At 36.8% G+C, this 26044-nt stretch overlaps 1 protein-coding gene across 1 annotated transcript in view; it reads left to right on the plus strand.

The window, feature by feature from the left end:
• The window catches only part of VWA8 (von Willebrand factor A domain containing 8), a 197537-nt gene that overhangs the window by 113131 nt on the left and 58362 nt on the right, over window positions 1–26044 (plus strand). The window contains exons 28-37 of the mRNA XM_072410304.1: window positions 2516–2624; window positions 3097–3235; window positions 3670–3872; window positions 9584–9715; window positions 13951–14015; window positions 16137–16262; window positions 19181–19290; window positions 20134–20288; window positions 21572–21773; window positions 24290–24371. Coding sequence (XP_072266405.1) covers window positions 2516–2624; window positions 3097–3235; window positions 3670–3872; window positions 9584–9715; window positions 13951–14015; window positions 16137–16262; window positions 19181–19290; window positions 20134–20288; window positions 21572–21773; window positions 24290–24371 — 1323 coding nt within the window. The remainder of the gene's footprint in view (window positions 1–2515; window positions 2625–3096; window positions 3236–3669; window positions 3873–9583; window positions 9716–13950; window positions 14016–16136; window positions 16263–19180; window positions 19291–20133; window positions 20289–21571; window positions 21774–24289; window positions 24372–26044) is intronic.

A 26044-nucleotide genomic window follows, 5' to 3' on the forward strand; every position in this document is an offset into this window, starting at 1 on the left:
TATTCATATTATCTACTAGAACCCTTGTTCGGACATATTTCTGTAAGTTACAGGTCTACAATTTAAAAAAAAATTTCATGAAAAACAGTGGATCACTTTTGGTACAGAAATCTAGACCTCAGTGTAACGCTCAGGAGGTTAAGGAGCCATTGGTTACTGCACTTTGCAGAGTTTCCTCTGTAATGAAACCTCTGGTCAACACCCAATAAGCTTCACTTGTAAAGGTATCTAAGGAGCCAATGGTCAATGCACTGTACAAAACCACCTGAAAATGCAATGAATTTCAATCATTTTAAATTAAAGGGTACTTTCTTACACAATGTATTAAACTGCCTTGTGTTCAATAAACAAGGCTGCCTTGTGTTCTATAAACAAGATTCCCCCTAAACAGAATGTGTGACAGTGTTTTAGAAAATGTCAGAAAATCATCATAACTGCTCTACATTATTGAAGCCAGCAATTGTTAAACTCTGAATTAAAAATACATACTCATTTTAACATGTTCCCTATGGTCTAAATAACCTCCTTCCCTTATCGACACGCATGTCAGATTTATGTATGTGTAGCAATGTAGTAATTTCACTGCCTGTTTATGCATTAATGTATTCTATGATAATTATTGCAGTGTGTGTTTTGCCATGGTAAAAAATGTCTGCTTTGCCCTCTGTACTTTGGGGATGAGATCATCAGTACTGACCTAGCCTGGGGCAGGGATTCTTGGGTAAGACCTTGAGGATTTGGTCAGGAGAGTGATAGACTCAGATTCTGTTGCATGCGCAGAGAAAGTATAACTTCAGACTGTAGGTTATGGCACAATCTTCTCACTGAGACATACTGAAAGGACTTTAACATGTTTACACTGCTGCTGTTTGAAGATTGCAAAGTTTGATGTTACACTGGATTTCCTATGTTGTTACTATTCAATACAGAGACTCTTTCTGCTAATACAGTGTGGATTATTGTCTGAGTATATTCTCAACTGGGATTGCACTTGTTACTCACAAGACCCAATTGAGTGGAGGCACTGCGCTTATGAGAGATTTCATCCTGTTTCCACAGATAAAGTAAAGGCTCTGCTCCTGTTCTTCCACATAGGTTGCGCCACAACACATCAGTAGCCTGCAGAGTGGGTCAGAATAGGGCTACATATGTAAGATCAGTTTATCAACACCAATTGGACCAAGTGGTTAAGTAAATCATATATTAATTATGTAGCTACAGTTGTTGATAAATACTGTACCAGGTAGTCCCCAGGTTAAGGACATCCGACATACAAAGGACTCCTAGATACAAACAGGCTTCCCTGCTCATTCTCTGCAGGATGGAGGCTTGACGGGGTAGAGGGGCAGGTTGTATGATTTGCAGAGCAAGTCTTTTGCTAAACACAGTTGAGGTTGTTGGTGATCTTAGGGGGCGAGCTCTCTCTGCAGCCTCTTGTAACTCTTTAATGACCAGTACAAACTCTGCCATTTTTTGATTATCAAAGGCTCCATAAAGTTTTTATTTTTTTGCTTTGTAATTAACACAGTGAAAATTTTATACAGTAACTGACACCATGCTGCCAAATAATATGTTGAGACAAACATCTGACCTAATTGCATTCATTAAAATTTTGTACCTGTTCGGACTTACATACAAACTCAACTAAAGAACAGTCCCTATCTTGTATGTAACCCGGGGACTACCTGTAACTATATACTGTGTCTCAACCACGATTTCATGGCTGCAACATTCAACACAATGCAAATAGAATACATGTCTGTGATTTGTATGCACTTCCTGTCCTAAAGACCTAACAGAACGTGAAAATAAATCTGTCTAAACTGTGGGTAGATCACTTCTTAACAACTTCTTAGGAACAGATGAGTGCTACCATTAGAAAATGTACCTTTTATTATTGCTCAGATGGCACAGACCACAATAAAGTCTGACATAGGATCTAGGCTTTTAGTCATATATTCAAAACTAAAAAAAATATTACTTAAAATCTGACAGTTTTGGTAAATTTTATTTGTTTTTTTTATATTGTTAAATATGTGGGGCACTTAATGTACAGTGCGTAGCATCAATCATCCTTTAGTTTCCGTTCAATAGTGTATTAGTATGTTGCTGTGTGGACTTTTTTTAAGCAGTGGTATCTGCTTTGGCATTATGTTAACTGATCTGGAAAACTGAATGTTAAGCCTTTGAAGCATTGAAGTGTGGAAAAATAAGTGTTTCAAGCCTGGGCATGAAGACTGGTGTCCCAATAATAAGATCATTTACTTTTCTAATATGGTTATTTTCTGCTATCACCTAGAAAGCTTTATACACATGTAATGTGCAATGAACCCATAAACTATACAAATAAAATTAAGTTCTGTGTATTTAGGACTAAATAACAACCTTAGGTGGCATGAGACTGGAGCATTAAGATTGTTAGTAAGTAGCAAAGTTTTGTTTCTGTATAATCAACTTCTTTTTCCAGAGTTTCTTTTACCACTCTATATAACATGTCCATTTCTGCATTTCATAGGTTGCCTCTTCCAGATGTCAGTTTTGTTGGTCACTGGACAATAAGACAAACTGGAAATGCTCGTCGTAAGCTTTTGTGTCCAACAGAAACGCATCCGATCAATATAAAGGTTGTTTATTTTCCTTTGTCATGTTTAAATACATCTAATATAACATTAGAAGCTGTAGTTAAGATGCAGATTTGCAGCAGATACCCACTGACTGAACACCTTTCTAGATCATTTCTAAGATGTACTGCCTTTGGTACTTTTACTCATGTGGAATACACTATGAAAGATTTGTGACTGGTAGCTATACACAGTGCTGCATTAGTTTTGGGACGTTGCCATTGCTTTTAAATCCTCTGGATGTTTGTTACATAGCAGTAAAATAAGGGAGAATAATTGACTGAGCATGACCCATGTGTAATGCATATTTAAAATGGCACAAGTCATAATGATTTCACTGAAAATAGACTAGATACTCATATGTTTCTGCTGTTTCTTGCTTGTTTCTGCTATTTTAAATTAATGTAGCATTATTGCGATTATAGTTTTTATTTGCTAAATACAGAGCTTCATTTTTATCTTTGTCCCATTTTAGGGTCCAGTATACATTAATGTTCAGGAATTTTTACTGGAACGTTCCGAGTCCCGCTCCCTGAGTTTTACAGAAGAAATGGCTAACTGGCGTATTCCACTAAGTGAAGTGAACATTGTGTGTGATGTCATTGTTTCCTCAGGTGTGTTTTTGCAATTGGTCTAAAAGAACTCATTATGACTGAGTTTGCATTTCTTGTTACCTTAACCAAATGTCATAATATACATTTTCAAAAGGTATTTAAATGGCATAAATAATAGATCATCCTAAAACAATTACTTCTTGTTGCCTTCCAACCAAATTTGGTTATGTTTCATTAAACCACCTCATGCTTGTGTTTAAGTGTATGGCTGACCAGTTGTGCTTTAAGCCAATCCACTTTAACAAAGGTTGTACAAAGCAGAAAGCCACATGTTCTTTTGACATTGAGCTTAAATAAGATAACTGGACTCTATTGCTTTAAAATAAGCCCAGCTCCTTACCTACTTACTTTTCTATTTTGAATCACAATCTATTGAAATCACACTATTGAATCAGAGTTTCATAATAATGTGGATGTTTGTGTGTCTCTTTCAGAAAGTAACGGTGACAGCACTGTCTTTGTGGCTACATGTAATCCAGTAACATTGTACTTTATGAAAACTCAAAAGGATAAAGGATACTATGTTGATTTGTATGACATATTTCCTAGAACTGTGGGAAATGTGTGGCAGCCATCTGTAACTGTGGCACCTCTAGGCCATCCTCTAAGTGGACAGGTTATTCTGCATGAAGAGCAGGTAGGTTTTTTTCATCTTCTGCGTACGTCAGTTTTTTATTGATTGTTAGTCTAAGTTTATATGGAAAATAATCAATGTTTGTCCGTATCGGTTTGAGCGTGTAGGGCTACATATTTTGTTGTCCCCTTTCATAGGACTTTTGCATAGTAGTAATCTGGTAAAAATCATGTTATTGCAACACTTTGCCATTACACCTTTGTGTGGTTCATTTGCATTGTAGTTCAATTCTTTGTAAATGACCCCCCGACCCATTGTACAGTGAAAAACACATAGCATCACAACGTGCTGTATTGGCGAAAAATGGTCATGTTTCTATTTCGGACAGCAAAACATTTGTTTAAGCTTTAGGTTTTATGCCATGGCAATGTCAGAAATTCACCAATTTGTTAATTTTTATGACAATCACATTGCTTAGGCCAGTGTTTCCTAACCAGGGTCCTCCAGAGGTTGCTAGGGGTTCCATGAGCAATGAGCATTTTGGACTTTTTTCAGGCTAGTTTAACAGATACCATGATCCATTTGGCTATCTGTAAAGGTGGCATTCTTTCCACTGGCAATCAATGTAAGAGGCATTCTTCCCACTGACCACCTTATTATTGTACTGCGAGCTGTGAATAGAGTAATTATAGAAGGGTTTCCCTGAAGACCTGAAAGGTATTTCAAGGGGTTCCTCCATGATATAAAGGTTAAAAAAAAGAAATTTTCTTTGAATCTAGAGAAATATTGTCTGCATCCAATCTTGTTCCTGACCATTTTTTCAGGTAAAAAAAAGGCTAAATATTTATCCTCTTATATGCTGATGTAACCACATTCTGCAAACAAATGCCCCTGCTGCAGTTAGCTTCTGACAGAAATTTTTAGGCTCTGTGGGATCTGTACACCCTAACTAAGGGTTGGGACTCAAATCTGCTACCAACTTTGCACTGAACTAGCCTACCTCATAAATTGGCAACAGTCTTTAAAAGCCTGTGGACATTGCACACATACCTAACCTTCTGATTGATTTTTGACCGTATTTGCTACACTGTTGGATAAACCCCCTTCTATCTACTGCTTAGTCCCATCTAATGTGGTGGACCATTTTTTTAGAGTTCTCATATATTCTTCATTGTTCTTCCAACTATGTATTATCAAGTTAATTCTTTAGCAACTGCTATTTTGCTCTTGAAGGAACTTTCTTCTACTTTTTACTAGGTTCTTGGTTGATGGTATCACCTCTGTGGTGAGTGCAGTGTATCAGGTTCTGACACCGACATCTTCATTCTGGTTGGAATGGGGATGTTTGACCTTGGGTTCTTGTTCTTGGGTTCTGTCTAAATTCCTGTCTCATTTTTTGGGATTGCCCATTAGATTCTGATCATGGTCTATTTCATAGGGAGTTCGTCTGTTCATGGCTTCTATATCAGCTGGTTACTACCTACGTATGTTTGATTGGTGGATCTTTTACATCCTTGATCCATGGGGTTTTGCCCCTTTTTTTAGATATTCCTTTTTTACTAGTCTGTTGGTGATAATTGGGTTCTATGTTTGACTGGTGGATCTTTTACATCCTTGATCCATGGGGTTTTGCCCTTTTTTTAGATATTCCTTTTTTACTAGTCTGTTGGTGATAATTGGGTTCTGTGCTTCATTCTCGTCTCTTCATTCTCTTGAAGTCAGTTTTGGGTGTTTGATTACTTAGAGTTGCAAGTGGTCTCTTTGTTAGGTTCATGAGTGTGTAATCTGTTGCTCCCAACCCCTTAGTTTGCTGTCCCGAAGGTGCAATACTTTTGCGCTTTTTAGGGCACCTGAAAGAAAACATTCTGTAAAACATACCAAAAAACCTTTTCTTGAAGTCTATTAAAGCACACAGGTCCCACTCCTCTGTGGTTATGACCACGCTGCTTGCTACAAACAGGATTGCATGTAGATGGAGAGGACTACAGTTTTATTTTTGTTTGCCCCTGTCGAGTCATCTTGTAGGCAGTGCTGTACCACAAATATAAGTTCTTTTGTCCCTCAATAGACTGCAAGAAAAATATTTTATGGTACGTTTTAAACAAAATCTTTTTTTACTGAACCAGAGGGGATGGTCTGTGCTAGGTATGACCCCTTACAATACAATAACTACTAAGCATTTTTTTGGGTTTCAATGTCTTTATTGATTTTCATTTTAATTGTACAAATAAATTAAATAAAAAAAATAGGAAAATATCACAAGTCATACAAAAATCGATTGCTCTTAATCAAAAAACAATAATACAATGCAATATTCACAATATTTTAGCCTCTATAGTTTTTAGCCATAAATCTATCCTAGCCAGCTTCTCTCGAATTACATTGTAACCTATTTCCAGTTTTCTACCTAATATCTTCCTTTTATTTGTACTAGATAAAAATTTAGCCATCCCTAATTAGATTAAACATTCTTTCTCATATCCTTAGCTACTTCAATACAATATTGCTGACAATCTCCCCACTCAAAACCCCCTAAAATTACAAAGTGACTAATCAACAACTATCTTAACAAAAGTGCTACAATAAGTGGGGAAAAATTGTGGAAAAAATGTCTATTCATACACTTTTCGTAAAAATAAGCCAGTTTCCCTGTGAGAACCCCCCTGTGACTAAGTGACCATAATAAAAATCAATTATCATATCAATTTTAGTGTAATATCTCTCTGTGATATTGAAGAGGAAGAGATCGCCCTCAATATATCTTCTTTCAAATACCATTCACCTTTTCCTACCCTAATATTTCCTCCTCCCATGCATATAATCTGCGATAAAAAAAAAAAGCCAAATAGGTCACATCTATCATAACTATCGCTATTTCCTAGAGCTTTTACCTCTTATTTATACTCTTAAAAACTCTCGATCCCATCCTATAGGCATGTAATAATCAATCCATGGATCCCAGACCTTCTGAAATCTAGGTACAGTATCATTAGGAATTGCCATTCATCACCATAAACCAAATCATTTTTTGCTTTACATGTTCCACCTTGGGCACGGAAGACTGCCAAGCTTTAGCCAGTACCATCTTAGCTGAATTAATAAATAAACAGATCGGCAATGTAATAGTGTGCATATGAATAGTGTGTGTACCTCAAATCACTGGGATGCTTTTCTCGCCACATGTCTACCAACTTCTCATCCTGTAATAAACTAGTTAATGCCTGTGTTGTAGATGTCCCTTGATACAACCTTGATGGATCGATTAGACTGTTTTTATCCAACCTAGGTATCAACGATAGATTAGAGTCTCCGCACACAATAGGCATGAATTTCATTTGGTGCATAATAGGTGACTATTGTCACTCTAGTGTCATTAAGGCATCCCATCAAAAACAAATATCTACCCTCCGGATCTGCTAGTTGAGACTCCAATTCAAATGGAACAGCCTTCCTAAAACCAATAAGAACACCCCTTCTTTTATGCTTGGATTTAGCCGTATACACCAGTGGATAAGATGCATGAAAATATTTAGGACAAGAAGAGGTTAAAAAATGTGTCTCCTGCAAGCATACTACATCCACCTTATGATGTAAAAATACCGAAAAGCCCTTTTTTTCTTCACGGGAGAAAAAAAAAAAAGAGAATTTTCTATTTTCTCCTATACGCCTCTTATATTAGTTTATAGGCTCTTTGGTACACTTATCAAGTCCAATAAAACTGAACTTCATTCTTTAAAATAATAACACTGTTTCCTTCTATTTAGTTAAAGATACATCTTTAAAACATTTATGTTTCAAGCCCTGTTGAATCATTTTCAAAGGAGATGATGAAATTCCCTCCGCTCTCTTAGGATTTGCAGGTTGTGAAGGTATTGGGAAACCCAGGGCTTGAAAGCTTGCTAATGCTTCTGACGTTGAAGTAACAATTTGGGTTTTTCCATTATCAGAAAAAAATGTAAATGGATGTCCCTATCTGTAATTAATTCGTTTATCCTGTAGAATCTGGAGATAGGGCTTCAGCTCTGTGCCTCTGTATGGTTGCTGGGGCCAAATCAGCAAATATTTGACAATTATGTCCCTGGAATACAATTGGCTCTTTAGTGCATTCTGCTCGCTGAATTATATCTTTACTACGGAAGAAATAACTTTTTGCAATCACATCTCCAGGTGGACCTTCTGGATTAGGTCTAGTGAGGTGCACTCAGTCTAATTCAAGTCTTTCTAGTGGTATTTCAGGACAAATTTCTTGGAACAATGCTGTAACCGTAGCAAACAACTCTACCACAGAAATAGGTATGCCACGTATGCGTAGATTAGTACGCCTAGACCTATTTTCAAAATCCTCTATTTTATGGTGTAACATTTATATTGCATTTTAATAATGCTCAATATCTTCCTCATGGCCCTGTAGCACTGTTGTAACATCATCAAAACGCCCTTCCAACTGTACTATATGATAGCCTAGGTCCCGCAATTCCTTGAGAAATGATCTGTTATCTTCTTGGCTGTTGCATCCAGGGCTGCCTGCATTATATCTTGAAACTTTTGCAATAAACCTTCAGAGTCCCTATCAAAACTCTTTTTAGAAGTAGAAGGTGTACCACTGACTGTGATATCTGGCTCACTTGATCTCTCTCCCCTTCCCTCTCCTGTGTCACCGCGTGCAGGCGAGGGGGGGTGCAATCTTAGTTGCATCCCATGCTTGGGTTGTCTTTGCTGTGCTCCTGGATGTCTTCATCTTGCTTCGCATTGCCATGAGAGCGGAGCCGGACGCAGCCCCACTGATACTCGGGTTGCCAGCCTGTCCTCAGGAGCAACTTTCTGCCCACTGATAGCCCGCCTGATAAACGGATCCTCACAGTGAGTCACGGAGCTGACCTAGCATTCAACTATACGTCAGCTCTCGCCCATGCCACAACTCAAAATTGTTTCCATTTTTTTCTAATTTGGTGTGACTGTTTATCAGTATCACTACTAAGTTTATTTTTCAGTCAAAACAAACATCAGGAATAAACTGATTTACCTATAGGAACATAAAAAAAGTCATTGACACTGTTGAATGTATTTTAATAAGGTGCCATATGTTTTCATCCTGATTCTGAGTTTTCAAACAGTGTTAAAGCAAGAAGCTGGCAGACAGCTGGCATACGGTTAGCTCAGTGGCTAGCACTCTTCCCATATCCCAAAAACATGCAGTTAGGTTTATTGGCTTTGACTGTGTTAATGACTTATGACTATGGTAGGGCAATAAGATTGTAAGCCTCTTTGAAGGACAATTAGTGAAATGACTCTGGACATTGTAAAGAGCTGCAATATATATGTTGGTGCTATATAAATACAAGTAACAAAAATAAACTGTAATGCAGTGCTGAAGATATATTTGTGCTAGACAGTTCCAAATCAGCTATCTCATGCTGACCTGGTTACTGAGAAACCTGTTCTGGATTGTGATAGGACTGCGCAACTGTTAAGCCAATAGTAAGTGCCCTTATCATTTGGGATATGGGAATGAAGGTCCAGAAATCAGATTTAACAAATGTTGTTGAGCATAAAATTAGAACAGTAAATGGCACCCAAATTATTAATGCCTTATAGTGTAAAAAAACTCACTCCTCATTCCATCACCACCATTTCTTTAGCCATCTTGGTTGGCCATGTCAGAACTGCTTTGCATTTTTTGGAGACTTTTTATACCTTTTACAAAAGATTGTAAGCAGGCAGAGAAATAGTTATTCCGATTTTAAAGCCCTTTCTAAAATTGTATATATTTTTAGAGCAATGTCATTCTTCTGTTGGACACCAACACTGGGGCACTTCGTCGAGTTGTACTTTCAGAAGAAGACACAAGGATGCAAGGACAAGGATCAGCAAGAAAATCATCTTGGTGGGGTAGTAAGGAGACGCAGGTAACTTTTTTGTTTTTCTATTTTCAATATTAACTCATATAAAGCAGATCTTGGAACAGATTGACCTAGATTTTGGAACACCCCGTAGGATTATTGCTAAATTTCTTGTACATGAAAAATAGGTCATTACTAAGGAGTTTCTCAGGAGCACCAAACGGATTCCAACCTGCTGTGCTAATATAAATGTAATTGGTGATGCAGGAAGCATAGAGAGTTGAATTTAAAGTGTTTGTAAAGCCAAAACTTTTTTTTTTGTTTTTTTTGGATTATGTAGAGAATCAATAAAATCTCTGTCATGGTCCCAACCAAGAATGTTTCCTTTTACTGTTTCAGAAACTTACCAGGCGGTAAGAAAAAAATCTACAAAGTGAGGGAAGGTATTTCCTCTTAGACAATTGCATAGAAAAAGGCCCATGGAAACAGTCTCCCTTTTTTTTGTTCTGTATTTTCCATAACTGTAATATTAGATACTAGAGCAAATTATCTAATGATGAATGGTCAACAGTGCAGATGCAGCAATAAACCTGACAGGGATTTTTGAATTAAAAGTAAAGTACATTCTAACAAAGCTTAGGCATGTGATTTAAAAAAGGAGACCACAATAAATCATTTCAAAACCTTTCCCTCCTTTAATGTGACCTATGAAATGTCCAATTCAATTGCAAAACAAACATCTGTGAGGAGAAAAAATATATTTAACCACCTGACCATTAAACCCGACCTTGGTTCGGGTCTATCAATTTTGATAGAAAAAAATCGATAGACCTGAACTTTTCTCACTACCTAATTTCCCTTACTTACCTGGTCCCCGCTGCAATGATCCAGCGTCGATCGAAAAAAAAAAAAATGACCTTCTCCCTGCAGCTCCTCCGGACACGTCTTGTATCTTGTTGCTTCATCCGGCGAGTGCAGTGACGATCACCGGGGTTTCCCGGTGACGTCGCTGCATGCGTCGGTGCGGGCGGGAGGCGGGGCGGGAAATTCAAAATTTTGTATTGAGTTCCTTTGCATTGAACTCAATACAAAAAAGCTGTATTAAGTCCAATACAAAGAAATCCTTATATAATATATATATAATTATATATATATTATATAGGCTACTGTACATTACATTATACACTATTTTTTTTTTAAAGATTTTTTTTAAAAGGTTTTTTTTTATGTTTTAAAAAAAAAATTATTATTAAATTTAAATTTTGGACATTTTTCGGTGAGTTATGCGGTAATTCGGTGAATTAAAAGTAATTATTGAGTAATTCGGTGAATTATAGCCTACAATCTAAAATAAATTTCCATGCAAAAAATTTAACACTTTTTGCATGGAAGTACAGAATTTTGGAAAGACCTAGAATACCCGGCGTTCGCGTACGCGTCCCTCGGCGATTCCTGATGATGTCTGTGCATGCGCCCGTCGATGGGGGTCGTAGCGGGAAATTCAAATATTTTTTATTGGATTCAATACAAAGTTCTGTATCCAGTCCAATACAAAATAATACAAAATATATTTATGTGGTTTTGTCTATAGGTATGTGACGTTGGACGGTTGGACACTAGGGAGGTGTTTTAGAAAAATATATTACTATACAGTATACCAAATTATCGCATTTTCAGTGTTTTTCATTTATTTATGTATTCTTGTTTAAGCTGATTTTTGTGTATTTTAATTTTATTAAAAGTATTTTTTTTTTACATGATTGTGTGTTTTAAACATTTTTTATATTCATGATATCTACTAGACCCTTGTTCGGACATATTTCTGTAACTTACAGGTCTACAATTTAAAAAAAAAAAAAATCATGAAAAACAGTGTACCGCTTTTGGTACAGAAATCTAGACATCAGTGTAATGCCCAGGTGGTTAATAAAAAAAGGTATAATGAGTTGGTTGCATTAGTGTGCACACTTTATGGATTTTGTATTGGCTCAGGGTGAGCCGAGAACTAAATCCAATAGAAAATCTTCGGGGTGACCTGAAGAGACAAATATTGTCAACATGTGCCATGCTGATATGCTCCTACCCAAGATGGCTGAATGCTGTAATTAAATCAAAAGGGCCTAAACAAAGTATTAGTTTAAGAGGTGTGCACACTTTTGCAACCAGCTTATTGTATGTTTTTATTTTTGTCCTTAACAGATCTGTTTTTTTTTCAATTGAATTATACAGGTTATAGATCACGTCAAGTTTTGATTTGTTGTGGTTTAATTTTTTTTACATCACAAACACCTTGCATTTTAACAGGAGTGTTTGCACTTTTTATATACACCATAGCTCAATGGTTTCTTTCACCATTTGTTTGTAATTGCTTTTTAAGACATTTAGTCTATTGTTACAGTTTGAATATATATGCATTTATATCAATTCAGATCATGTCTAATGTCCGAAAAGCCCAGACTAATAAAAAAAAACGAACGAACACATTTCCTGGCTCCCTGGACACAACCTGCCCACTCTCCCATCACAGGCTCAGATCTGCGATGGGAAAGTGGGTGGGGTTATGTCATCATGACGTCACTATTGGGGAGATTTCCCCCCCTTTGAGTGACTCTTGGCTCCCCACGCGTGCGCAGTCAGGAGCTGGTAATTTTAGTGGTCCACAGGTCCGAAAAGAATGGTGACCACTGCTCTATGTAGTTATTGGTGCCATCTAGCAGCAGCTGACAGAATTACACCAGAGTGGAACCTTCTGCCTCCGTGAAAATGCAGAGCATGGGACTGACAGCTGGATATTGGCAGGGCCGGATTTCCCACAAGGACTAGGCTATGGCCCAAGAGTGCTGTGGCCACTGGGGGGGGGGGGGGGTCGTCATTTCTTTCAGCATTAGACATTGACATTGTGTATTGTTAATATTGCTGGACAGGTTGTATGTTATTGACAGAATTTTTACCTGGGAGGGGGTTGAGAGTGTGTTTGGTGTGGTATGTTTTGTTTACCTGTGGGTTAGTTTATTAGATAATCAGCCCCATCCTCCCTTACCTATAAATGATTTGTTGCTCATTTTATATCACATCATTTTATTTGTGGCAATTATATTGATGCCATAGAAATGTCACATTGCCTTCCTACCCACCTAGTGTTGAACAGGATAGAACATCCCTGGCATCTAATTTTAGATGTGTTTGGTTCTTAATCTTGACACTTACACAGATACAGAGTTCTGCTGCAGGGCCTTCATTTCACTTAATGGGAGCCCAGGGCCTCCAGGGATTCATACATCACGCATCCCAAGAGGCTCCTGGCTGCTCCTTCATTTTCCTATATTGAGGGGAAAGAGATGCCAATCTCATGCATGTGCAGTGAGATTGTCACTCTCTTCTTTTCCCCCAGCCTGCGCAGTGCTCGATCGGGTCACATACCCAGAAGAAGGAAGAAGATGGCGGCAACCGACTCTTCCTCTGTGCCTAGATGAAGGAAAATTCCAGAGTGGGACCAACTTTTTTTTTTGGTTTAGTTCTGCTATAAGATTTTCCCTTACTTCTAGTGCCAAATAATAAGGGTCACTAGTCAAATAAAGAAGGAAGATCTTCCCAGCCTAAATGCAGATAGCAATACAAACCTGAAAGGGGTACTAACATTCCCCTCACTCTAAAATATTAAAAAATTAATAATAAAGAAAAATGTTTGGAGCTTACCATTTACAAACTTGTTTCAGTAGTTTTTAGGGTTTACAGCCTTAGGATATTATCCACCCAGATGTCAACGTCAACATCACGTCTTCCACATAAGTGTCATGTGTGTCGGTGTCAAAGGCTGGTAATGGCCTAGAGGAAAAACGTATAAATCCGGTCCTGGATATCAGTATTTCTGGTACTTCTAACTAGTTTACCAGTTTCAATAGATGCTGTAGCTATAAAAGTAAAGCAAGCATGGCATCAGGTTGTTTTACTCATAGGTCCATTTATTTAACATCCATAGTTCAATGTATCCAATTGGAAATAGCCACCAGGAACACAGGCCATTTAGCCAAAGGTTTCCAACTCACATAATGTGACTTGGTCTGTGTTTGGGCCCTAAAGACAACTTTAGTTGTAGTTCCTGTGAATTACACTGCCTGCTTGTTTTAAATCCTTTTTTTTTTTTTTTAGTTAAAGATTTCTAGCTTTGTTGATTACTAATTGATTTGCTGATCTTTGAAAATTAACTAGTAATACTATTAAAAGAATGACATACTATGTTTAATGCTATGTTTATTATTATTGTTTTTAATTGCAGCTATTACCATAATTATTTCTTTTAGGAAAACTATAAAATGTGCAGGGATTTTTCACACAAGAATTGGCTGGTGTTCTTTAAGGAAAATGAGTAAGTGATTTCAAAGAAAAAAAATAAAGGCTTTGTTTAAGTTCACCTTTCATGTAACACTTTTTTCCGCTGAAGATTGTGCCTTACATTGAACATTGCTACTCCAACACCAGTCAACCTTGCACTGCAAAACACTCCACTCCTACTGTCACAGGACAAGGCAATCTGTGCCCTCTTCTGTACCATCCACCTCGCACTCCTCTCCAGCAAACAGCAGCTTTGCTCAGGAGTAACATTTAGTGTTTTACTTCCTGGTCTGAACCAAGTTACTCCCTGGAAACTGCCCCTTTACCGCAGAGGACCAAGAACTTCTGCAGACATTATCTACCGTCTGAGCTACCTCAGCTCCAGCAAATCTTCTGGTGGTGGGTGCTTGTCACATGGTCTTCCCTTTGTCTCATGACTTCCCTGTTTAAGGTAGTAACTGACAACAGGATGTTGCCTGAACAAGGAGTTTTTCCCCTTTCTATTCTCATTTGCCACCTGCCCTGACTTTAGCTCATCTGACTATGCTTCTGCCTGCTGCTCTTGTACTGCACATTGGTTCCACCCAGTTAGCAGTTACCAGCCCCTGTGTGTACGGAGGCGGCAATCCTCCTAAAGTCCATCACTCCTTGCGGGGTGCGCTGGTTAAGCCGGAGGTTGGTGCCTTAGACTCTGCGCCCCGTACATGTCCCTGCCAAGCAGACCTTCATTTACACTCCAGCAATTCTAATGCCTTCAAATACAAATTGTTCTCCCTTATTTCATGTATATACACATTCCTCTATTACCATATCCATCTTCCTGATCCCTGCATACACCCAGCTGACCACCTTCCTCGGTTTGGGCATCAACAATTCTGCCAGCAGATCTTCCCTTGTTTCGGGACCCATGTCGTATCACGTTCCAACTCTATGTGCTGGAACTTTGAAAGCCATGAGGCTTACATTGAAGTTAGGGGGCATTAAGACTTCAATTTGGCAGTGGGGCTCTGTCTCCTGAATTTTGCCTAAAGAGGCACAATGGGCCTGATTTACTAAAGCTCTCCAAGGCAAGATATACTTTCATCAGTGAAGATGGGCTATCCAGCAAACCTGGAATAAATTTCTTAAGTCATTTGCTATTTGTTTGCAAATGTTTTCAATCCTAGACTAGATCCATTCCAGATTTGCGGGATCACCCAGATTCACCCATGAAAGCCTCGGAGAGTTTTTATTAATCAAGCCCCGTGTCTATTGGTTCCCCAGTCCTGGCAGCTGGATAGAACAGTGCCAGGTTGGGCGGAGTTTTTGATGGATTAAAAAAATAATTCCACTTTGTTCTTTAGTGTCCTGTGTATGTCCTGCCATTTCCCATATCCTTCTAGCTTCAAATACACAAATGTGTCCATTATTTCTCCACTGTCATGGCTGCCTTGTGGCTGATTTTATTGGACAGGTATAACACTGCTATTTTTTTATACATTTTGTGTGACTTAAGTACCCACAGTGCAGTTAAGCTATTTCCATAACACTGAACTCCAATTCACACTTTCATAACTGCCATCCTTCCCAACAAGCCTGTCAGTCCCCTTTCCCATGCCAAATAGCCCTTATTTCTAATCCACTCTACCTTACACCAATTACCTAAACAACTAAGCTTGACCTACCTACCGCCACACCTGCAGTGGGAAGGCAGGAATTTTGTGCTTGGTTTAAAACAAACACTAGGAGAAAGTCATGACAGAACCACTTCATTGTCTTGCAACAGTGAAACTGAGCAAAACAAAAAGTGTGGGTAAGCAGCAGGGGTAGAAGTGTAATTTTGGTAAATGCCTTCTATAAGGACAGAAAACATGTGTTAACTGTGTGTCAGTGCTTGACACCTTCTATATTGTGTGTTAGTGCTTGACACCCTCTGTGCTGTGTTTTAGTATGGGTATCCTAAAATCAGAACCCCAAACTAACGCCATACGTACTAAAAATAAGCATTCCCCTCCCTCCCTAAGTTTTCAGTATACTAATTTACCTACATTTTAAATACATGAACGTTTACCCAAACTTGTCTGCAATGTTTAATATATATATATATATATATATATTTATTTATATTTTTATATTATTAAACATATATAAATGATGACTGTATATTGTTTTACAGCAATTCTCTCACTGTCCTCGACGTGCTGGAGGGCAATGCCCATTCAATCTCTTTACCTATAAATCTGAAGTCTGTTTTCCTGGTGGCAGAAGACCGTTGGCTCTTGATTGAGAGTAAATCTAACAAGTAAGTCTACTATATTTTGTTTCAGATGCATATAACCTTCTCTTCTGAACAGAAGAACCATAGCATCAGTGATTAATAGAAAGTAGCAGTCTGCAAATTAAACTTAGCAAATCAACAGATCTCTAGAAATATAATAGTTTGCAAACCTTTTTTTACAAATTGAGCAAATTGCAGGGGTTTAGTGTGTATAAAAGTTTTGAACACATTTGTATGGTACATATACATAAACTATCATAGTGAAGAGATTCAACTAGAGATATTCAGTTTCCATAAATAAAGTGTGTTATTATGGTATTGTTTGAGGTTAAAAAAGTTTTCAGTCGGTTATATTTAAATGTGTGTGAATTTCCATTCAGATCTTTTATTTAATTTGTGTTTTATTTTGAAAAGCATACTAGACTTTCTATTATAAAAGCCAAGCACTTCCAAGTCACCTTTTGACTTCTTTAAATACATGAAATTCCACATGGCTAGGTATGAGCTTATAAGGTGGAGTGTGGCATGTCCCTCCTCTGACTCATTTGGTTATGTCTGGTATAAATGACAAAAGCAAATTACAACATAACGGTAAATGACAGCAATGGTGGGAAGTGGTAGGTTAGAGGGCTTCATCTGTGGGCTACAAATGCTATGTATTTTTGTATACAGTACAGTACAGTACAGTACAGCTGACCTGACCGAAATTTAATTTAAACAAATTTTTATTTTTATTTTAAACATGAACCTATATAAAATTATATATCTATAGACAATTACACAGCATATTTTGTATAATGTTTGCAAAGAAGATATCTACAGTGTTTCCCCGAAAATAAGACCTACCCCGAAAGTAAGACCTAGCAATATTTTGTAAACCTGCCCTAATATAAGACCTACCCTGAAAATAAGACCTAGGAGAAAAAGAAAATAAAAGCATACATACCGGTAAATTAAAAAAGTACTCACCGAGACAGCTCCAGATATCTGATCCTGCGTGTGTGTCCTTTATGCTGGCTGCAGCGTGTGTGTCTTTGATGCTGGCTGCAGGGCGTGTCTATTCCTGAGCCAAACTGAAAGTAAAAAGCCTGCACACGTGCCCCCGCGATTCTGAACAAGGAAGCAAGCTGCTGATCCCTGCCCTAAAGGAGATCCCTGCACTTAATTACGGGTAAGTGATCAGAAGGGGACAATGGAGTCAATGGAATAGAGTGATCAGAAGGGGACAGTCAATGGCATAGAGTGATCAGAAGGGGAATTTGAACTGCACATGAGTGATCAGAAGGGGACAATCAATGGCATAGAGTGATCAGAAGGGGAATATGAACGGCACATGAGTGATCAGAAGGGGACAATCAATGGAACATGAGTGATCATGAGTGACTTTCAACAATAAATATGTACTGTAGTCTTCTTCATGGAAAAACAAGACATCCCCTGAAAATAAGAGCTAGTGTGTTTTTGGGAGCCAAAAAAAATATAAGACAGTGTCTTATTTTCGGGGAAACACGGTAATATCAATTTAAAGCATGTTTAATAAAATGGCACAATGGAAGTGATCTGGGGTCATACAGAGGCTACAGTATGAAAACATTATATCAAAAAAGCAATAAAGAAATCATCTCTAAGCCTTTCATCTGCATGCTGTTTGTTTCAATATAGGGTCACAAAAAGGAAACAGTAGCAGGCATATTGGGTTGGGAGGCATTTTGGATCACATGGGGGGCTCTTTTCATCTAGACATGTCTATATTGTAAGAGAATCTGAATGACACAACATTGTGCGCTAATACTAAGCGGGAACACAGACTGTATATGTAATGAGCCAATAGGTCTGTATTATGTATTTTGATACAAATCCTACATAGATACAATGTATTTGCTTCATATTAATACACATATTGATTATGTGCTTATAGACATTGCTATGAGAAAAAATAAAATAAAAGAATAGTATTGCCCTCTAATGGAAATATAGAAACATTGATGTTGAGAATTAAATTACAAGTTCTGACTTGCAATTACCTGCCAGATTGAAACAACTCATTTACTCATGACAGTGATTTCACCAAAGTATAAAAAATGTCTGAGGACCTATTCATACTATGTGTCATGTGAACAGACATGATTTATTACAATACATTTTACTGCATGCTGCTTTATTCATTTGGTAATATTTTTTCCATCCTTTGAATTTCCTTTTTCCCCTCATGAACTTGCTAATGAAATTAAAAAGAAAACATTTCACTTTTTTTACCTTTATACCTTTCATCAAGCACTGGGCTCACTGGCTCCCAGGAGTTATGTGAATACCAAAATTTGAATTCAGGTAAAAACCCTATTCATGCAGGAGTTCAATGCAACGTTTCATGGTAGTCTGCAACTGAACCATTTTATATATACTTCAATGGACACACTTTCCAATGCATTAGAAAGCAGTTGGAAGTGTTCTGAAACAGATGATCCATGAATCTTTTGTGACATCAATATCTCCTTCCTTAACCACTGCTGGGTGCATAGCAGTTGAACTTGAGTGCCCAGGGACAGTTAGTTTTTTGGTTGTCAAAGGGCTGTCTGAAACAAACTAAGATGTCAGTCTGAAGGAGTGGGGTTCCCTAAATGGGCTGTTTCTGTCATAGACCACCCTTAGGTAACACCCACATGTTTTGCTGACCCTTATTGATTGAATGGACTTAAATCCAGTCAATGAAAACGGTGGTTCAGGGACAATTCAACTGGAGGGCCTCTAATGCACACTGTGGGAAGATGACTCTTAATCTATGCACAGTAAGCAAATTCAGTACATGAGAGGAATTTATACAATTATACAGGACTGAAAGTAAGGCTACAGTTTAGCTTAAAGCAGTCTGATTATTTTGAGTTGTTAGGCAGTGCACCACAATGCATAACTTTTTTTAATACTTGATAAAATTTTCCCTGCAGGAAGTTTCTTCTTACTACACCTGTACACATGGAAGCTGAAGACAATGGAGTATGTCAGTTGCATACTCTAGAAGAGGAAGCAGTGAGCACTGGTTTTGGAGTAACAGCAGGTATGGAAATCAGAAAAATAATGAAATGTGTATCCAGGTAGGTAAATGCGCTACACATTGCAGTAAGGTATTGGTGCTGTTTTCCATTTACATAATAAACCACCATATTGTTTTTAAAAGGCAAATTGTGTACACTTAAAAACATATCTTTAGTATGAAGCTGTTTTGTGCTATGTTGTACCATGAAATTAGGGTTTATAGATTTCATGAAAATACCTGGCAGGTGTGACCTTAGTGGATCTCTATATGGCAAAATCAAGGGTGCAAAAAGTTTGCTTACTTAAAAAGTCATGTGCAAATAAACACAGAAGTTAATCGAAAAATGTCAACATAATATTGCTAAGCTCAATATACTTTCCTAAAGGAAACATCAGTGCTGTCATTGCAGATTTTCCATTCTGCAAACCTTGGGTACGTCTTGCAATAAGTATTTCAGATGTTTCTCTCATTTTCTTAATATGCATATTCGATCCAGGTCAGTGAATATTGAGGATATAGATTTTAGCATGACAACCAGACAACATTCATTTTCAGAAGGAATTCAACCATGGCATCTTTATATTTTTTAATTATGTATTTTAGGTTAGAATGTAGTACTGAGTAATACTTTGGAGATTCTATGTAGCATCCATGTAAGGAGCAGAAATCATAGCTTCCCACCGTTGTTTTTTTTTTCTTTTTTTTTTAGCTGTAAACAGTTTTAAACAGAGGATTTAGAGCTTATAATTACTTTGTGATTTCCATAAAGTTTTAAATTGCTTTGTAACGCTGAGCTTGCTTTATGTGTGACAGATTTCCTTTACTAAAATGGAAATGAGAACATTATTTTGTTCTTTGCTTCAGGCTTTGAGCTTTCCAACCCCCACGTGATATCCAGTGATCAGTTGCCACCTGAGAACTTGAGTGCAGCTATCGGACAGAAGATCAATTCTCCTAATAGAATTCTTTCTGATGATAGCAACTATGCCTCTATAGTTGTGGGCTTCCCAGATCTACTGGTACGTAATATATTAAAAACAATTAGGTAATAAAGTGTACCCTACACAAAAATGGAAAGATTTAATAAAATGGTATTGCTGTGGTAGATTTCTTTGGAACGCAGAGAAGGTGTAACCCTTCAAAAAAAGATTCCAGTCTATTTTATGTGCATTTTCTCACAAATTGTGGCTGCAAAGCAATCTATAAGAATCTTTCCACAAGAATAGTGATGTCACCTTCACCTAGGCAACACAGACAGAAGATAGGGGTAAGGTAAGTAATATTACAAATATTATTTTTGTAATACCTCCTATAGAGTCTGTTTGTAAAAGTGCAAATGTGACATTCACTAAAACATTCCCTGGTGGAGAATTCTAAGTCCATGTATTTTAATGGCAGTAATTAATGTTTCAGTGAATTTCAGATTATTATTATTATTATTATTATTATTANTAAACAGGATTTATATAGCGCCAACATATTACGCAGCGCTGTACATTAAATAGGGATTGCAAATGACAGACTAATACAGACAGTGATACAGGAGGAGAGGACCCTGCCCCGAAGAGCTTACAATCTAGTAGGTGGGGGAATTTCACACACAATAGGATTCATTGCTTTATAAATATACTCCTAAGAGCATGCGATTTTGGAAGGGGAATGGGTGAGCAAGTGTAAGCAGACTTTCAATTTTTTTTAAAAGCCCCCTTTAAAGAAACATTTCAATAAAATGAAACTGATAATTTAATTATAGTGCAAAACGTTGGGGTAAGTGAACATCTATTCCTAACCAAGGTCTATGTGTATTTACTTTGTATGTGTGGTTATAAGTATATATATATTTTTATATATATATATGTATATGATGTATAATTTAAGGTAAGAACCCAGAGACACTTTCAGTTCTTTACTCTAAATAGAAGAGCTTTTCATTTAATCCAGAGTTTGATACACTAAAATATTTTGTGTCTGTGCCCACCCTCTACATTACATTCTACTGACTAACAATACTTCCTAAATGAGACCAAATATGGGAGGCATTTGCTGTATCAAAGGAGCAGAATTGTTTTAATGTGTTTATGCATAGCAGGCATAGAGACCTACAAATGGTAGCATCCTTATTTATTAAGTGCTAGAGCCCATAGAAAGTGTTAAGAAATTATTCTGTCTGTCTGAATTTGAACTGACTAAAACAGTAGGTGCAGTAGTTGTTTTTTTCACAAAACTTACTGCATGTATTCAGAATTTGCACTGTTTATGGCATTTGTATGATTTACTTTACCATTGGCTTTATATATTGCAGTCACCTAGTGAAGTGTACAGCTGGAAGAGGAAGTCTTCCTTGGAAAGCCATGGAAATTACACCACTGATCAGTTTTTCCAATCAGGACATAGTAAATTTGGAAATGTGAGGAAAGGTTGTTGTGTGAGTTTGGTTGCTGCTAACCAGATGGTGAGAGGTGTACCAGCTGTAGATGTGCCTTTAAAAGATATATACCCTAAAGGTAAGCTTTTTAAAAATTGTTGGGTCTAGTTTTAAATGATGTACTAAAACTAGTAATCAAAAGATGTTTGCAAATGTACATTTGGTACAATATATACCTGACTTGTGATTTACTGTATTTAGGATTAAATTTTTTTTTTTTTAAAGAACCCACAGTAGAATCAATTTGCATGCAAACCTTTTCTCCAATTAAAACTTTTTTACCAGGAACAGATGGAATAAATTTCTCTTGTTTTCAGCTGATCCTATTCTGAGTTTCCACAATTAAGCTCTTTTTTCCACAAAGCAGGAAAACCCCACCAAACAGATGTCACAATGCTTTATTTTATTTGCAGTATTGCGCATTCCCAATTCTAAATCCCCTAATTTAATTTACAATATTGTTCTTTTCTGTTTCTGCTCTCCCTCATTCCATATGCAACTCTATACATTAGCAATTTAATCACCTCTTATTCAGTATCCATGCTGTATATGCTCTGTTCTGCCAATCTTCATTTTGTATGCCATGATGTGCATTTCCTGTTCTGTAAGACCTTTTACTGTTTTCCATGCTGTACATTCCCTTTTTCACAATGCATTTTTTATATAACATGTAATTATTACACCTTTCATTGTTCTATGTGCTTTAATGTTTATTTTCTATTTTGCATGCCCAATTCTGTATAATATGGTGTACCGCACATTTTGTTTCACTTCAAACCTACAAATATGTGGGTGGGGGCCCTTGCTTCTTTTGCTGCAGAGTTTGCTTTCAAACTTTTGAGAACTTTTAGTTCCAGATTTATTCTATGTACTTTTAGGTACCTTTAGCTGAATGAAGTGTCATAGTTATCATGTGTATAGTGCAAATAATGTTTGCATTATAAATATGCGTTATCAGTGTCTAAGCAGAGTAGTTTTGAGGAAATAAACTGCTGCAGGTATCCAAGATTTTATTGGTGTCATATCAGCCTTTCTTAATTTAGTACTTGTATGAGCAGCGTGAATCCAAGGTGACAAATTCATTTCACATAGTGTGTCTGTGAAGAATGTGTGAAGGAGCTGGTATATTTTTGGGTAATGTGACTCATTTATTAGCTGTGAAGCAGCTTGTGCTGTTGCTGCGTTATTCATTATAACACATATGCAACCCATTTATTTATAGTAAGATGTTAAATGCAGGAGACAGTTTTCATGGTATTGTTTACCTTTCTGCTATGAAATCCAGTGTACTAAAGTCTGTGATAGCACTTTTTATAAGTATGCTGTAAAACATGTAATTTTACAGCTGATATCTGGACTCCCCTATTCCCATGATATCAGCACAAGGGGACTGATCAGAACCTGACTTTGGTGAAATATATCTTTCTTCACTTTCTTCTGTCTTCACAACTATATCCACAGCTCACAATACATTAGTATGTTACTGTCCATCAAGGAACCCTGGTTGAGAAACACTGGAGTAACCTCTGGCATTCCAACCATCCCCTTGCAGGATACGGTGCAAAAGCAGATGAATAAACAGTTGTTATTCACTGCAATATACAGCTGTTGGAACTGCAAACAATATTCAATTCTTTTTACCTTTGTATTTTAGAGTGAAGAAGTGCTAGTATCTAAATGTTTTATTGTTGTTTCTATGTCTGCGAGGGAAAATTGACCCTTACATTTTTTTTCTTTGATTCAACAGGAAATAAAAGGAAACCTCTTTTTTTTGGGGAGCACAAATAAAAAACTCAACTGATGCTCTGACCTTTTTTAATGCTATCTGTATTCCCTTTAAATAGATTAGTCCTCACTTCCATTCCCAGTGAAACAACAAGAAATGTAGGGGTAATTTTACTATTTGGCTTGAGTTTCATTTTAGAAAGGAACTTGTCCTAGAAATGTTATGGCAGACCCAAGTCATTTGGGGCAACCACATACCCCTGATGAAAATGGCGCCTTACTTTAAGAAAAATGCATAATGTTTCAGCATTGTTCAATTTTTTTCATTTTCAAAGTACTATGCTATATTTGTGAGCACCAAATGTTTTTCAGAACAGAACTTCCAGAAAATTTGTTTGGAAGCTAGAATTTAGATGTAAAGCTAAATTTGAACATTTTTTGTTGTCATTTGTTTCTGTGAAAGGATTTGACTGTCATCTATAAATGTTCCTGTCTTTCCTTAAAGTGAAGTGGTCATACAAAGTATAGTGACAAGGCCAACAAATAAATCAGTATATGTCTGTTAAGCTGAGGAGAGAATGTCAGAAATTTTATCCAGTATTTGTAGGCTGTACAGTTTGTTTTATGCAAACTTCCTATTGCACTTCATCGAAATTTCATTGTTAGTCTAACACCTTCACTTTTATCATCAGATGTAACATTTCAAATGAAAAGACATATGAGCCTAGTCAATAAAACATTCATAACTTGTTTTCAACAGAGATTTAACAGTAAAATTAATTTGAATCCTTAAGAGGGACTATTTTAACATATTCATGTGCAGTCTTATTGAGATTGTTTAACATGTATTCTTTGTATTCCATCCATTAGATACACTTCCCCCCAATTCCTCTGCATATTTAGAAGTTACTGATCTTAATTCGAAGAAACTGAAGTATATTCCAGTTCCCAGGTAAGAAAAGTTTACAATGAGGTCTTTAATGCTGTCAGGGTGAACTAGGGTGGAAAAATGCAAAGGAAGATTTTGTGGGATATGGCAAGTTTATAAATTCTGGAGCAAGAAAAAGGTCTGCATTACCAAACCAATCCTATTTTAATTGTCATCTGTGCCAGTTGGCCACTTTTAATTTAAAGGAGATATTTTTCTTTATTATTTAATTACTTGTGATACACCACCAAACATATACAATTCTATTTAAACTTTGCTGCTTTTTTTGTAATTAAATTTTAAACCTAATATGTCAATGTTTGAATTAAAACCTTTTAGTGAACACATTTATTTATGTGTATTCTGATGTTCTGTAGGCAAAAGTGGGTTCTTTTTTTGTTATACAGTACACACAGGTTAATAGACTTTAGAGTTCTTTTTGGCATAGTATACTGATAAAGTATAATTGCATTGTATTGTAAATGGTTCAGGCATCTCCTTGTGTTAACAGGATTACTCTATTAGGGAATCATTAAAGTGTATGCCAATCCAATTATTTCTAGTTTTGCACAGAATTGAAAAAATAACTAATATAAAAAATAAGAACTTTAGGTTTTAAGTGTTAATCAGGCCTTTATTAGAAAGATTTACCCTCACTTGTCCTGGTGACAATGATTTCACCACACATGACTGAGTGAAAATTTGCAACTTGAACACATACCGGTAACGTGTTGAAGTGTTGACTAGTAAAAAAACAATTGCAGGACAGAAACGGGTGAATATCTTTAAATGAGCCCCCATTACCAGTAAAAAGCTGAAAGGAGTTATATTCTTCACCCCCTCTAACTAATAGTAAGAAAAAAAGGTTTTGGCTCAACATATACTTTAATAAAACTGTAATGGATGATATGTGGTTCACCCCTTTGTACATTTCTAGTCTCCCTGTTGGTTACAAATTGGCTGACCTGCTAGCACATTGAAAGTAAAAGAAGTGAGCCATGATAGCAGCTGTCGGTGTTTCTCAAACATGACATTTTTAGTATGTTCATTTGGCATGCTTTTTATGTAGTTCATAAAGCCCACAGGTTGCCTTAAGTGTCTTTCATGAAAAATTTGGTTACAGCAGTAGCAAAAGATAACTTTGAGCTCCTATACCAAGATTTTGTATATTTAATTTATTAGGCATATTCTTATTCAAATTGTCATTGGTATTGCCTTTAATTCAATATTTTAAGCCATGCTTTGTTTATATTACTATCTGTTGTGTTTCTTTAAAAAGCATGTCCAGCACATTTTAGGTTAGTATTGGTGTTTTTACCCCACTAGGGAGAATTCTCTTCACATTCTGTCCTAATGATGCAAAGTTTTCATTCCATAGACTTGTCCTTAGAACAGGTGTATGAAAAGGTGGAAATTCATTCAAAATGTTTGGTTTTCCCTTACTTCCCTACTCTGTCTTAAAGACAATGGTCACAGGACAAATAAAAAGAGTGAATCTCCCCAACACAGCACAGACAACAACAAAAACTAAACAGAGAATCTAACCATCCTTTACTTTATCCAAAACCAAAAAATATGTAAGAACTCTGTGCATTATCTGTCCATATAACTATTGGCATATGTTACTATTTTGATCAGAAAGGTAAAACTGAGCCTTAAGTCCAATATTTTGAAGGCTCCAGCAGTATAACAGGTAT

This window comes from Pyxicephalus adspersus, chromosome 1 (assembly GCF_032062135.1).
Source record: "Pyxicephalus adspersus chromosome 1, UCB_Pads_2.0, whole genome shotgun sequence".
Lineage (NCBI taxonomy): Eukaryota > Metazoa > Chordata > Amphibia > Anura > Pyxicephalidae > Pyxicephalus > Pyxicephalus adspersus.